The sequence below is a fragment of the Pezoporus flaviventris genome, unplaced genomic scaffold, assembly GCF_033815535.1.
Source record: "Pezoporus flaviventris isolate CSIRO_AGI_PZ_B2104156 unplaced genomic scaffold, CSIRO_AGI_Pfla_v1 ptg000031l, whole genome shotgun sequence".
NCBI classification, from domain to species: domain Eukaryota; kingdom Metazoa; phylum Chordata; class Aves; order Psittaciformes; family Psittacidae; genus Pezoporus; species Pezoporus flaviventris.
Window position 1 is genome coordinate 32,120,124 of NW_026892579.1, and position 15,336 is coordinate 32,135,459.

A 15,336-nucleotide genomic window follows, 5' to 3' on the forward strand; every position below is an offset into this window, starting at 1 on the left:
ACAAGCCCTGCTGAATCCAGGGTGGCGTCGGGGAAGCCTCTTCCTGCATTCCGACATGCCTGATTCTGGTGGGATTTCTTGTTTTGGAAAGGGTAGTTAATGGCAGAAATTCCTCTTGGCAACGGGAGCGCTCAGGAATGGAAACGTAAAGACAAAGCAGTGGTCCTTAAGGAGACGCTGGTTCCTCTCCTGCCCCTCAGGAACAACAGCTTGTTCAGACGAACAACTTGGACAGAACGAGTGGGGCACATTTTGGATCCGAAAGCCTTCCTATCTCAGAAGCAGGGACCAGAGAAGCGGAGAGCTTCACCTAGGACTAGGGATTCTCACCCTACCCTAGTGCCCACACCACCGCACCCCACACACAGGCGGAGGAGCCGGGGCCGTGCTGGTAGAAGAGCCGGGGGACAGGTCTCCGGGGCACAGGGCGCCGGGAGACAGGGCGTCGGGGCACAGGGCGCCAGGGCAGCGCAGCAAAAGCCTCTGGGCAGGTGTAGTAGCCCTAGAGACACCGCCCTTCCCTGCGCCGAGGGAAAGCTTTCTCCCCGCGGGCTCTTGCGGGGTCCGGCGGCAGCAGCCCCGGGCCCAGGCCGGGGAGAAGGGGGGCCGCTGCCGCCCCGGGGGGGGCATGTCGTGCGGGGGCCGGCCGGCGAAGAGGGGCGGCTGCGGGCTTAACGTGCGCCCACTGCGCAACGCCGGCCCCTTCCCCTCTCCGTTGGAAGTGATGGTTGAGTCCGGCGGCGGCGGCAGCAGCGACTTCTCGTGTGGCTGGCAGCCGCTCCGCTGCGCTGCCTGCGCTGCTCCCGCGGCGATCCCTCCCTCCTTCTCCCCTCCTCCTCCTCCTCTTCCTCGCACTCCCCGCATCCCTCTCCTGCCGTCGCTGCCCGGCTCTGCACGCCGGCGGCCGTGGATGCCGCTCTGCCCGCGGCACCGGGCGTGCCTCCCCTCCCTCCCGTTCCTCCCCTCCCCTGGGCGGGCGGCGGGCCGGCGGCGCCGGGGCTCCGCGGGCGCTGAGCGGCGCAGCCCCGCCGCGGCTCGGGACTGATGCTATGAGCAGAGCGGAGCGAGCCGCCCGCGCAGTCCTGCAGGAGGCGCCGGGAGCTGCGCGGCGCTCGGGACCCGGAGCGCTCCTCTCCGCCTCTCCTCGCCCCGTGGTGGTTATTTGGCGCTGTCCTTAGCCCCGCTGCCGCTCGGAGGACACGGTCGCAGCCGAGAAGAGCCACCGGGGTTTTGTGTGAGTGTGTGTGTGTGTGGAATAACTGCAGACATGACTGCGTGGAGGAAATTCAAGTCTCTGCTGGTTTTCTGCGCGGGGCTCCTCACTGCAGCTCAGGGTAAGATTTGGGTTTCTTGCACTGAATTCGTGTAGGCTGTGGTGATGACACTGGTTCTCCCCCCCAACCCCCAGCTAAACCTCTGCCGATCGGTTGAGCTCTCTCCCTCGCTTCGTTCCTGCGCCGGGAAACAGCAGGCTCCCCGAGCCCGGTCTCCCTTATCCCTGCCTGTCAGCTCCCGCTGGTGTTCCCCGAGAGCTCGGTTCTCAGTCGGCCGGCCACTTCCTCTGGGAGAAACCAGCCCCCGGGCGTTGGGCAGCCGCCGCTGCGGCGCTGCGAAGGCAGCCGGGCACATCTGTTCGTCTGGCCAGCGCCGGAGTTTGGGAGCACTTCGCTCTCCGCGCACGCTCTCGCGGCACTCGCTGCTGTGCGAGGGACGGTCCCCGGGCTGGCAAGTTTGGCTATCCCCTCCTTCTGCCTCCCCGGCTTCTGCCATGCTCGGGGGGGAGCGTGGAGGGGTGGCCGCGCAGAGCTGCCCCCGGCCTGCCTCAGCCAGCTCCGCGCCCTAAGAGTTCCGCGGAGGCGGGGATGCGGCTCTGGGGTCCCCCTGAACCCGTCCGCTCCGGAGAGATGAGGGCCCCTTTGCTCGGGAGCGACTCCCACCCGCAAGCTGGGCTTCTCCTTAAAATCAATGGGGGGAGGGAGGAGAAACGAGGGGGGTGACGGTGGAAAACTGGGTTACACAACTTCAGTGCTGGCCTCAGCCCCATCACTTGCCTCATAGCTGGACACAACTTCCCCATTATTCACTTTGACTCTCATTAGCCCTGCGCTTTTTCACGCTGGGAGATGCGAGTGTATGTCAGAGGGAGCGAGAAAGAGAGCAAACGGGAGAGTGAGAGGGAGGAAGGCTGATAGCAACTGAGCACCTGTCCCCATTACAGCCCCTGCCTGCTCCTACCTCGCTCCCGGCTGTTTCTGCCTGCCTTCGGTAACACGGTTCCCCTTGCGGTCTGTGCTGTCTGAGCCTCTCTTAACCCTCCCAAGGCAAATTACAACGTTTCCACCATTTTATTTTTCTCACCGCTTCTTTTTCTGTGCGGAGGTGGCTTTAGCGGGGAGGAGGGTGCGGGGAGAACCGGTCGCAGCCCGGCTGGCGGGCGCTGCCGGAGCCTTCCCCATCCTGCAGGTGCCCGCGGCCAGGGCCCCTCGTCTTCCCGGGCGGCTCTGAAGGATGCCCGGCCCCCGGGCAGCCTCCGGCCGCCATCCGCAGGGAGAGGCGGTGGGAGGCCAGCCCCGTCTGCCGGCAGCAGGCAGGGAGCTTTGCCCGGTAGCACCGCTTCTCTTCCCGGACGCGGCCGCTGCCCCCGTTCACCAGGCAACACCACCCGGCTGCTCCCGGTCGCCTTGCCTCCGCGGGGAATGGAGAGCGGGGAAGGAGCAGAGCCGGTGTTTTCTGGGCTCTGAGGCAGGCGGCTCCGAGAGACCGGACTGTGCCCGGCGATACATACAGCCCGGGGCGGGCGGGGGCTTCTCGAGATGCCCGCCCTGCCCAAACTTCCAGCACCGCCCCCCCACCCCCCCGTGGCCCCCGATCCCCCCCGCCCGCGGCTGGCAACCGCCCCCAGCCCACAGATTTGCCGGGAGCCCTGGCGCTGCCCCGGGCTGGGAGGCGCTGGTGCGGCCGGCCGCACACACGGGAGCGGGGCTGGCCCCGCGCAAGGTCCCGGTCGCCCCGGGACGAGCTGCAGCCGCTGCCGCGCCGGCTCCCGGGGCGGCCCGACACCCGCGACTCATTTGTTAAATATACTGTAGCTGGTTCTGTCGTTTGACATTTAAGTGTTTTCTTTTCATGGCTGACAGCACATACGAAAATCTGGAGGCTGGATCATGGTTATTCAGCGGAGATCCGACGTGTTTTGCTTGCATACAAAGGCTTTGCCAGGAACATTTGGGCACTGCCGCCGATGCTGCTCTGCAGAATGTAATTATACCTCGCTTAATGTGGATCAGCAACACACCAACTTAAAGGCTACAAACTGACTTAATATTGAATTCGAACAACAGGTAGAAGGGGGAACCAGCGGGGATATTTGACATAATTCTGTCCCATTTACCTTCTTACCCATTACCAGGCAATCGAGCACTGTTATCTGTATTTAGGCAAATGTAATCCTGAGGCTGAAATTGCATTCGTAGTTTAGAGAAGCAGCTCCTTCCTTTGTAACATGAAGAGCCTAGGCTTTCAGAAGCACCTAAAATTTTAATTAATAGATCCCCGGAACTCTTTGTTTTCCCAGCCTCTTGGCGATCGAATCGTTTGGTAGTCACTGTGATAGGATTCACGGAGGGTTTGGTTGGTTTGGAGTTTTATGAGGAAAAAATAAAAGTGAATTTCTGGAGGTGTTGCCACAGGCTTTCCCATATATTTTAGGAAAATGAGACGTGAGTTGCTTTCCACATTGTTCCTTATTATGAAATAAAATGGAAGCCCTTTTTTGCTGTGCAATTTTTCATAACTTTTTAAAGGAGCAAGAAAAGACGAAGGTGAACATGCGTCACCATTCATTGTGGTAGATGAAGTGCAGATCTATACATTTCTTTGGACTCTTTTTGTCTGACTTGATGCATCTGAGTGTTTTGGAAAATATCTGGGGGATTCTTCCCTGTCCATCATGCTTTAACCATCAAGGGAAATGAGTATGGAGTCATTTAAAGGAACCACACTCCTAGAAACTACCCTATCATAGCAGTTAGGCGTCAACAAGACAGGCAGCACTGTGTTCAGCTCTGCATGTTAAGATGGGTTTGTTTATAGAGTCATTCGCTAATTCTGGTACGTTACAGCCTAGCAAAAGCAAACATAAGAAACCTATGGATTTGCTTGAAATATGAAACACGTCATTATCATTTCTGTAAACATACTGCTAAGCAACAAATGGTAAATTTAGACTGAACTCAGACTAAAATTCAAGATAAATGATTAATACATCTTTCTGCTGTGACCTGACTTCTGTGGACAACCTGTTTTCAATGTAGAAATGCATAATTATTTATACTTAAAATTGTCCTGGTACATGTTTCCAAGATAATTCTCTGGACTCTCAGATAACCAAACGCAACACCTTCATTGGCATCTAATTGCCTCAAACTAAATCTACATAAACATGCTTATGCACAGAGGTATCATTCAGATTAATGAAAATAGCAAAGGAAAAACATTTCTCTTTTTCAACTGAATCCAGACAGTGAAAGGACTCCCACATCTACAGCTTAGGATTTATATTTTTTTTTTATTAAAGAAAAAGAAATAAACCCCAAAACATTTTATGTACCCTCTGTTTGTTGCTATCACTTTGTCAAAATAATTGCCATGAGTACATCGCACAAGTTTACCACTGTGTTTAAGGCCTAATCCTGTTGGACTGAGAGTGTTTGTCTCTTTTAAAGCCATGTTTTTTCTCTCTCCAAAGCAGTGTTTCTCAGGCTCTGAAGCTGGTCTCTAGAGAGGCTTCATTCTCTTCCAGAGAAGACTCAAGCGATTCTAGGGAAAATGGGCTGGAAAAGGGTATTTTTTAAAAGAGTATCAGAGCTAGGTGTTGAATACCCAGACGCAAACCCAAGTATTTGATGGATGCATTCTCCATCCCCTAGCCCAGCAAGGAATTTACCATATAAAGACAGAAAATACAACAGCCAGCTCTGACCACATAATATTTTAATGTAAAAATGCATGTACTTCTTGGCACGATCTGTATTTCCCAACTTTCCATCAAGATGCGAGCATAGTGTCCTTAACTCTGTAGAGGAATAGGAAGTATGGTCAATTTGAAAATAATACAGTGGAGAGGCTATCAGTTCAACAGAGATTCCCCAAATACTCATTTTAGACCTTTGAACGTGTAGATGAGATTTGAATTCCCATCGTCAGGCAGTACAAGGTTATCAGCTCCTCTGGAGTGTGAGGAGCAGGATACTGGTGTGAGGAGCTGGAGATGGCATACAAGCAGGTGTGAGTACTCAGGAACTTCAGAATGTACTGAAATCTCTGAGAGCACTTCAGCATCTTTTGTAATCTGTATAGATAGGAACCATTCTGCAGATTGTTTTCTGCTTATTTTACTGTCACTCCCATGTCCCTTTATAGAGGCGTGTCTGACTTTGATCAGGCATGGGCTTTTTTGGGGGGAGGGGGCAGTTGTATTTCCTGTCCCTGCAGACTGTTTTTTCTATACAAACATGGAATCTAGCTCTCATCTTTTTATTACTCATTATGTGGTAGTATTAATACTTATGCTTTGACATATGCAAGTTTTTTAAAGATATCTATGGGACTGTGGCCTCAATATATTTATATTCTTGAAAACTTTGACCACACCAAATTAGGAACAATCTGAAACTGTAATTATTTTGAACAGAAACCAATGTGTCTAAGGTTTGCCATGCTTTCTAGAAGGGCTGAGAAGCCTTAGGGATCACTGTTTTCAGCTTTTTAAAGACATGTAATGTGTGCACTGTCATAATAAACTACTCGTAACCTTTCCTCAGAGAAGTAACTGCTTAGTGGTGTGACATTACAAGACCTCCAATGAATTTAAAGATAAGGTGTAATTTCATTTTGCTCAAATCGTTATTGAACTGTCACGTTTCTTTGACCATGATAACATTATTCTGCTAGTAAACAGTTTTGAGCGTAAGCACCAATGCTGCAGTGTAGTGGAGGCTGCCTGTAACCAGCAGAGGGATGCAGTGTGGAGAAGGGAGCTGTTGGTTTAACTCTGTTTAACTCTGTTGGTTTAACTCCCAAGCCGTAGCATAAGTACGAGACATAATCTTTAATAGAGGTTGATCATACTACTGGATTTAAATCAACATCACCGAATAAGAATCTGATGTCTAATTCTTCATATGGCTGCAAAATTACCCAGATTAGACTGAGCTAAATTGATTGTTCTTCCAAATATGGAATAAGGATCATACGGAAATTCTCCTAATGCGTATGAATCACTTTCTTTGACTTAGATGTTTTACTTTTCAATATCAGTTGCAATTTCCTTTAAGCCATTTTTATCAACCAGCAAATTTTGAAATAGGGATGAATGCCATTAATGCCTGAGGAAAACTGTGAGATCTTGCTTTGTCTGGCTGGATGAAAGACTTCACCATATGACATTTCAATTGCGTGTAAGAAAATTTATACTATATTTGTTATACACATTTCTCAATGGAATAACTGCTTAAACAAATTACTCGGATTATTGCTAGTGTTATGTTCACACACAAAGGCAACATTTATCAGTTGTCTGCATTTAGTAGTTGAATAGTAAATGGAGGCATACATGCACTGAAAACTTACAAGAGTAATAATGCATCTTATTGCCAATAACAAGTCTCACTTGCTCAGAGACTATTTTTTCTGCATTTCTTATTCATATGGAAAATAAAAAATAAGAGAGAAAATTACAACATTGCCATTTTTACCTGGAAGGCACATTCAGTTAACAGGGCAGAGAAAGATTTAATCACCATTATATTGCTGATGATTAACCAGGATTCCTCTTGATTAATCAGAATATCATCAATGATTTGCTTTTAGCAAAAGATAAGAAAAAAAAATAAAAATCATAATTTCTTGCAATTGCAGTAATGCTTTAATTTCCGTCATAAAATTAATCAGTTTGTTATAGTCTTGTAATTATTAGATTATGCATTTTAGCAGTACCTTCATGCATATTTTTAAATACTGATTTCACTTCTTTCAAATTCATTTTTTGTCTTACACTGTCAAGAAAAAGCTAACTTCAGACAGTTGTGAGGGCCCTATTCTGTTACAGTGGAAACTTAAATTTCTGTTGATTTCAGCAGCAGTTGGACTGTCCAGTTTTGAAAAGATTGCTACTCTGAATAATGCAGGTGTAATTCTATGACTCTATGAACAGTGGAGCCAAACCCTGTCTAATATGAGCTGTCATGGCTAAGAACTTCTGACAATGTTTACATCCATGTGTGACTGAGAAAAAGGAAAGCTGGATAAATCTGAGCAACCAAACTTGATAATATTAAAAAATAGATATATTTATTGAAGTAATTTGGTTTTAAACAGTATCTCTGGTATCTCCAAGCATGGTATTATCTTTTTTTTTTCTCTGCTTTTTCCTTAAAGAAATTATGAAGGACAATTTACAGAGAAACCTAGAACCATTTAGTCTTTGGATTTTTTTATGTCTCTTTTTTACAGTATTCCATGGTTATTAAAGTACAGAATCACGTTCTGTGTTCATGTCTCTATTGCACATTGGCTTTCCAAAAGAAACGTTTGCAGCACTGCAGCTGACACGGAGCTGAAAAAATAATAATGACTAAAACTTTGTCAGGGTTTGTTTTGCAAACTTGCATAAAATATGGTCAGCATTCTAAAATTACATTTTGCAGCACTTGCTTTGTGCCTTATTCTCCATTTCAAGGCAATGACATTTTCATGCAGTTTTGCCAAACATGAAGTTTTCCTTATTTCTTGGCTGAAAGTTTTCCATGTTTTTTTTATTAGAAATTTCTAAACCTATATTGGAGGGTTGTTTTTTTTTTGTTTAAATGCTCTTACAATTCTGTTGTTTGCAGCAAACTCTTGATATTTCGCACAGAGCAAATCCGTGTCTAGGGTCTATCTTTTCCTCATCCTATGATTTGCAGATCAAATGGCTACATATATTTTGCCTTCATTGGTGCTGAAACACTATCAATGTAAGGTACACTGGGAACAAAAATGCAGCCAGCCTTACTCTGTATTTGAAGCTTGAAATGGATGGGGAGCTTGGCTCAGTTTGTTTAGTGTATGCAAAATAGATGAACAAGAGCTTTGGCTTGGCTTTGGACATTGTGCTTGATCTAGAACTTGCCTTGAATGAGCGCATCAGGGTTCAGTCTGAACCCGTTGTGTACAACATGTGCCATGTAGCTTGGGACCCACATCACACTGCTGGTATCCAGCACAGCTAGAGGTGCAAGGAAGTGATATTGTCAGGAAACAGCTGATGCTGGGGAGGAAGTGTCTGGATATCACAGGAATACACGTGAGCTCATGGAACCTGCCTTGCCTTGAACCTTAGAAAAAAAACCAAAACAGGTTACTCTGAGGATAAGAAAAAAAGAAAGAAGAGTGCTTCTTGAACAACAGTGAGGATTTTGAAAAGGCCACTTTGATTAAATCAATTTAAAAAAGCAAAGTGCTTAACTTATTTTTAGAGTAATTTTATGTGCTTCTGGTTGTGAAACAAATGGTCATGACAAATCACACTGTTCTTACTAGTGTCTGTGAGATATCAATGCAGAACCTGACTGCTTCCAAGTGACTAAGTATACTGTTTTAGCTTTACCCCAGCAGCCAGATCCTCTGTTGGTATCCTGCTGATATTTCTTATGATATATAGATTGAGTCATACCAAGCATGTTTGGGGAGGGGGTTGGGGGGGTGGGTGGTGGGAGGGAGAGCTGTTTTATAATTCACTTTTAGAACCTCGGTACTATTAAGCAGCTGCTAATATCACAATCTATGACCCTCTGCACATGTAGACATCTCTCTTGAGAAATTAAATTGATTTTCTTTATCATAGCATGTAAATATCCTGAGTGCACATTTTGACCCATTGTTTGCAGTGTCTCTAACACTGAAGAATGTAGTGTTAATAGATTTTACGAAGTCAACAGTGGCAGCAGTAGCAGCATTTTGATTGTGAGCTATATATACTCCACCATTTCTGTCTTACTCTCCTATGAAACCTATATGGGGAAGGCTTTATCATGGTATTTAATCAACATAAATGAAATGCTGAATTTTTTCTTTCTTTTTAACAGGTCCATAATATAGTTAACTTGAGACAAATCTGCCAGTTTGTGGAGAAAAAGCATTCTGCTATGCAGAACTTGGTATGTTAGGCATAGACACTAGTCATCAGCTGAATAGTTTGGGTTGCTTTAGGTCGAATTCTGACCAGTTAAGACCTGATCTAGAGGCAGGGGAACTGACAGAAAAAAAAAAAAATCACATTAACCTTAAGGGACTTTGAATCTGGCCTTTATTATAGCTACATATCACACATAGAACTTGCATTAAAACAAGGATGCTGGAACAAACCTAACAATCATAAAGAAAATTCAAACTCTTTGTTATTATTAATACAAAATGCTATGCAAACCATCACAGAAAATTCGTTTAGAATCATAGAATGGTTTGGGTTGGAAGGGACCTTAAGGATCCTCTAGTTCTAACCCCCCTTCCACAGACAAGGGCACTTTCCACTAGACTGGGTTGCTCAAAGCCTCATCCAGCCTGGCCTTGTCTCCCTTCTCAGGGCAACCTCTTCAGTGTCTCACTATTCTCATAGTGAAAAATTTCTTCCTCATATCTAATCGAAATCTATTCTTTTCCAGTTTAAAGCCATTCCCCCTTGTCCTATCCCTAACAGGCTCTTGCCAAAAGTACCTCTCCAATTTTCCTGTAGGCCCCTTTAGATACTGGAGGGCTGCTCTAAGGTCTTCTAAGGAGCCTTCTCTTCTGGCTGAACAATCCCAATGCTCTCAGCCTGTCTTCACAGGAGAGGTGTTCCAGCCCACTTATCGTCTTTGTGGCTTTCCTCTGGACTTGCTCCAACAGGTCCATATCCTTTTTATTTTGAAGGCCCCAGGGCTGGATGCAGTACTGTAGGTGGGGGTCTGATGAGAGCAGAGTAGAGAGGAAGAATCCCCTCCCCTGACCTTCTAGTCACACTTCTTTTGATGCACCCCAGTATGAGGTTGGCTTTCTGGGCTGCAAATTCATACTGCTGGGTCACGTTGAGCTTCTCATTAACCAACGCCCCCAAGTCTTTCTCCTCAGGGTTGCTCTCAGTCCATTCTCTGATCAACCTGCAGAACAAATAGTGCATGGATTGCCCTGACCCATATACAGGACCTTGTGCTTGGTCTTGTTGCACTCCCATGAGTTTTGCATGGGCCCACCAGATGGTGGTGCCTGTGGAGGGCAATCCATTGTTTCCAGCGTGTCAACAGCTTGGTGTCATTTACATTGAAGATACATGATGTCTCAATTTGTTTGACCTATCTGTCTGTATCTCACTCCACTGGCTTTCACTAGTTATATAATTTATTTGGTTTTGAGGAGAGATTAGCCTTTAATTGCTTTCTTTTGCAACATTTAGTAAACAGACTGATAGCATGGAGATGATCTATGCAAACAGCAAAGAAGGATTTCTTCAACTCACGTTGCCATGACAATTCAGATTTTTCCTGTCAACTTTTGAGAAGCACTGAAGTAATTTCTTTAAAGCAATGAATCAGGGAATATTTTGGAAATTGAAGTTGCTCTGTTTTTTTCAATTTAGTGTCATTTAACACAGTGAAGGGCCTGACCCATAATTTTTTAAAATCCACAAACAAGAACTATTGCAAAAAATATAACATCATGGAACCCTCTTCATGGATCTCTGGTGATTTGCACCAGCAGAGAAGCTGATTTCAGGTGACTTAGATTTTTTTTTTTTTAATTTGCTATATAATAATAATAAATAGTAATCATAAACCAATAATGGATAATGATGAGTCATTTTGATCTTCATGACTATTTTATCTTGCATGTTATTTTAAGGAAATTAGATTACAGAAGGATTATAGAACAAAAACTAATTGTTTTGTTACAGTTCCAATTATAAAATTAGTTCAATGAATGAGAAATAAAATCAAGAGGCTGCTGTCCACATATTGAAATTGCTGTTCAAGTTACGTCTCATATACAATATTATTACTAATCAAGCTGGACTTTGCCCTTTTGCTTTGTTTTAAGTGAAATGGATTGTTTTGAAAATACTTAAACCTGGCCCAAACTATTTTAATTTAATTCTTAAGAAATAAGTTATTGGCTTAAAGAGGTATTTCTTAGGGTGCTGTGAGCAGTGAGGGAAACCTAGTAAACGAAAAGAAGATAATGCAAAGTGCTGTTTCTGCTGGGAAAATAAGTTTCTCTGTATAGAAGACAAGAAAAGTAGCTCAGTAATGGTTTTCTTTTTAAAATGTTCCTGGCAGATGATGCCTACTGAGTTGGTGTAGTTTGTTTACCGCTTTGCAATAGATTTGAGATGAGTCATATCACATTAGAAGGAAAATTGAGAAGTTGTTTTGTCAAAGTTAATTCAGTTTTTCTTTTGATTTTTTTTCATATATACTCAAATTATTATTTCTCTTTAAACAGGGACACCTAATGGATTGTTGTTTTTTTTTTGTGTTGATTCTTGTTGTGTCCATAAATCCAAATTCCTGTTGTTAGAAATGGTTAAGTACAGATCTGTAATTTCTCCATACTGGAAAAGGTGACGGAGCTGGATTCTTCTTTCTGTTATCCTCACGCATCTTCTATAAAGTACTTCTATAAAGTACTATTTATTTTATTGCTAAGCTAGGTTGTACCACAATAATTTCAACCTCTGCAAGTATGGTTGTTTTTGAAAGCCTTTCTACCCCCTTGCCTTCGGAGCAGGAACTGGATGAGTAAGGACTATAGGATGTGTCCTCAAGATTAGATTTCATATTGTACAGGAATCTTCATTTCTGTCTTATTTCCTTACTAACTTTATAAGTCCACTTCACTGGTAACGCATCTCAGTGTATCCATAAACAGTGGTACGGTAAAGCAGTACTTATTTATGTGAATATTTAATAAAGAAACAGACTTGTGGATGGAATACACTTATGATAGATAGCAAGTCATAGACATTCCATTCAGCATGAAAAACAACCTTCTTTTTCCAAAATATCTGATGGAAGAGGAGATGCATTTATTGAATAAAACAACATGTACATACTGAACGATAAAAGCATTCATCTGAGCTCATTTACCTACAAAACAGGTCATAGCATCAAGTTCAAGGATGCTGGGAAGGGGACAGAAGGTGCTGATAACTGTCAAGAGCCTAGATTTGTATTTTTACTTTCTTTTCAGGAGTATCAAATATCTGCAGTTCCCACTGCCATAAAAGAGAACTGCAGACCTCAGCATTTTTGAACATCAAGGAATTTGTACTGAACTTACTTTTACACTTGAAAATCATCGTCATCTGAATGCAGTATAGAGCTGTAAAGAGAATAGATAGACAAAAGTATTCAGCATTTACTATACTTATCCCCCAGGTAGTGTCTGAATTAAGCAGTTTCCCACAGTTGTTGTGGGTTTTTTTTAGGATTCCTCAAGGGAAGTTGTGGTTTGCTTTTCTTTAAAATGGTTGTACTTAAGTAATTCTGTGTATTAAAAAAAAAAAAAAAAAAAAAAAAAGACCCTGGATCTGATGTACCCTGGAACAAAATGTTTGTGGTAACAAAGCAAACATTAAATGCAGCAGCAAATCAGAATTTGGAGTGAAGCCAGCTCATAGACTGCTGGCTATATTGTATAATGGAGGCTGTTGTCCTAGCCCAGAATTAAAAACAAGCAGCTCCACCTCCACTTTATTTCCTCTAAGAGTATCCATCATTTCTACAGTTATCCCACATTGATGGTAAACTAATTGCAGTTCTTTGGGGCTCCACTTTTCTTTCAGAGAAACAGAATGTTTGGAAGGGGAGATGCAGGCTCTGGTGGAAAAAAGGAATCCACACAGTTTTACCACTGTAGGATAGGCACCAAACTTCTTTGGATATTATTGCGCATTGCCTGCAGACCATACTGGCAGGACGGATTTGTGCAAATGCTTTGAATGTGTCACTTTTTTGTTTTTGTCACTGTTGGGCTTGTATGGCAAGGTTTTGGTAGCAGGGGAGCTACAAGGGTGGCTTCTGTGAGAAGCTGCTAGAAACCTCCTCTGTGTCAGATAGAGCCAATGCAGCCAGCTTCAAGATGGACCTGCTGCTACCCACCATTGGCAAAGGCAGTAGCACCTCTGGGATAACATAATTAAGCAGCAGAAAAAGTTACTGCACAGCAGCAATTGCAGCTGGAGAGAGGAGTGAGAACACATGAGGGAAACAGCTCTGCAGACACCAAGGTCAGTGCAGGAGACGTGGAGGTGGAGCAGAGAAGAGGTGGAACAGAGAGATTCTTCTGCTCCACCTCCACGTCTCCTGCATCCAGGTGACAGAGCAGTGATTCCCCTGCAGGCCATGGTGCCGTCCATGGTGAGGCATGCTGTGCCCCTGCAGCCCATGGAGTCCATGGTAGAGCAGATTTCCACCTACAGCCCGTGGAGGACCTCATGCTGGATCAGGGGGATGCCCAAAGGAGTCTGTGACCCCATGGGAAGCCCACACTGGAACAGGCTCCCGGCAGGACCTGTGGCCCTGTGGGGAGAGGAGCCCATGCTGGAGCTTCCTGTTCCTGGAGGACTGCACCCATGGAAGGGACCCACCCTGGAGCAGTTAATTGAAAACTGCAGACTGTGGGAAGGACTCACACTGGAGAAGTTTGTGGAGGACTGTCTGCCATGGGAGTAACCCCACGCTGGAGCAGGGCAAGAGTGTGAGGAGTCCTCCCCCTGAGGAGGAAGGAGAGACAGAGACAACATGTGATGAATTGACCATAAGCCCCTTTCACTGTTCCTCTGTGCCATTGAAGGGGAGGAGGTAGAGAATCTGGGGGTAAAGTTAAGCCTGAGAAGAAGGGAAGGGTGGGGCAAAGGTGTTTTTAGGATTTGGTTTTATTTCTCATTATCCTCCTGATTTGATTGGTAATAAATTAAACTCATTTCCGCAGGTTGAGTCTGTTTTCCCTGTGATGGTAATTGGTGAGTGATCTCTCCATGTCCTTATCTCAAACCATGAGACTTCTTGTAGTTTCTCTCCCATGTCCAGTGGAGGATGGCAGTGATAGAGCTGCTTTTTTGGGCATCGGGCATGCAGCCAGGGTCAACCCACCACAGTCACATAACACTGGTATCTTCAGGTACAGTTTTGTAAAGCAGAAGCATTTTGCATGAGTGTTGCAACAGAAGTTTGCCTCTCAGATGTGCTCAGTCACTCTGCTGTTGTCTAGGTACTATCCTAAAAGAGCGATGTGCATGAGGATCAGGTCTGCTGGGGGGAAAGAATCAATTAAAAAAAAAAAAAAAACCCTGATGTTTGACACTAGAAAGATAATGTACTGCCCACTATGAAAAAATAACCTACTGTGGTGACAGACTGTGTCAGATGAGGGATCGGCATTCAGCACAGACAGCATAGGCAGCTGATGGAAATAAGTCTTACTTTTCATTGACACACTTTCCAGTAGTACCACTGAGGAAGGTAACCTGGCTCAGAAAAGAACCCACATATGAAAAAACATGACAGCATTTAATGTGGGTTTCAGTCAAGACTATTTTAGTTTCTTAAATCAATCCTTACTCTCCTCATTTGCCTTCTTCCACTCTTTTTTTTTTTGTGGATATTTTATCTATTGTGCTATTTATTCTTAAAATGAAAGTTCATTAGGCAGTGACATGTCTAGTGTGATTTATTAATCTGCTTTATGGTAATCCTAGGGTAAAGGGCTCATCACACAAAGGATTGTATGAACATGAAAAAAAAAAACCCAAATTAACAACATGGACAATATCATGACAGGAAACTCAGATCTAGGGAATGCTATTTCTTGCATGAGCAGAATCAAGAAAAAAAGAAAAAAAATCTTCTGAAAAACCACAGAGCAGCTTCATGCTTTCCTGTATTTTACAGAGGACATAGCCCAGATTATTTCACTCACATCCATCAAGAATGATTCTTTTTCATTTTATTCTTTTTTTTTTTTTTTCCTGATCTCCATTACTGGTATTTGTCTTACTGAAGAGCAATGCGTAACCACCTTCCCTTACTGTCTCCAGTAACATAGGCATACTGGTGTAGTCTCACTAAGCAGAACTGGTAATACAGCTCGAAACTTGAAATGTCTGCTGGCAAGTGCCCTCACTAGAAGCCCTCAGACCACTGCTGTGAAGGTCTGATATGGTCTGCTAATGACTGATGCCCTCATGGGCATAGTAGTCCAGTTGTTGAGCTGATACACAGGCTTTATGCTGATGTGCTGAAAATAATGGCTTTTATCTCATAG

General features: G+C 44.6%; 1 protein-coding gene across 1 annotated transcript in view; it reads left to right on the top strand.

The window, feature by feature from the left end:
- Nucleotides 1-669: 669 nt before the first annotated feature.
- The window catches only part of CSMD1 (CUB and Sushi multiple domains 1), a 1,163,462-nt gene continuing 1,148,795 nt past the window's right edge, over nt 670-15,336 (top strand). The window contains exon 1 of the mRNA XM_061460659.1: nt 670-1,334. Within this exon, the coding sequence (XP_061316643.1) occupies nt 1,268-1,334 (67 nt within the window). The 5' untranslated portion in view covers nt 670-1,267. The remainder of the gene's footprint in view (nt 1,335-15,336) is intronic.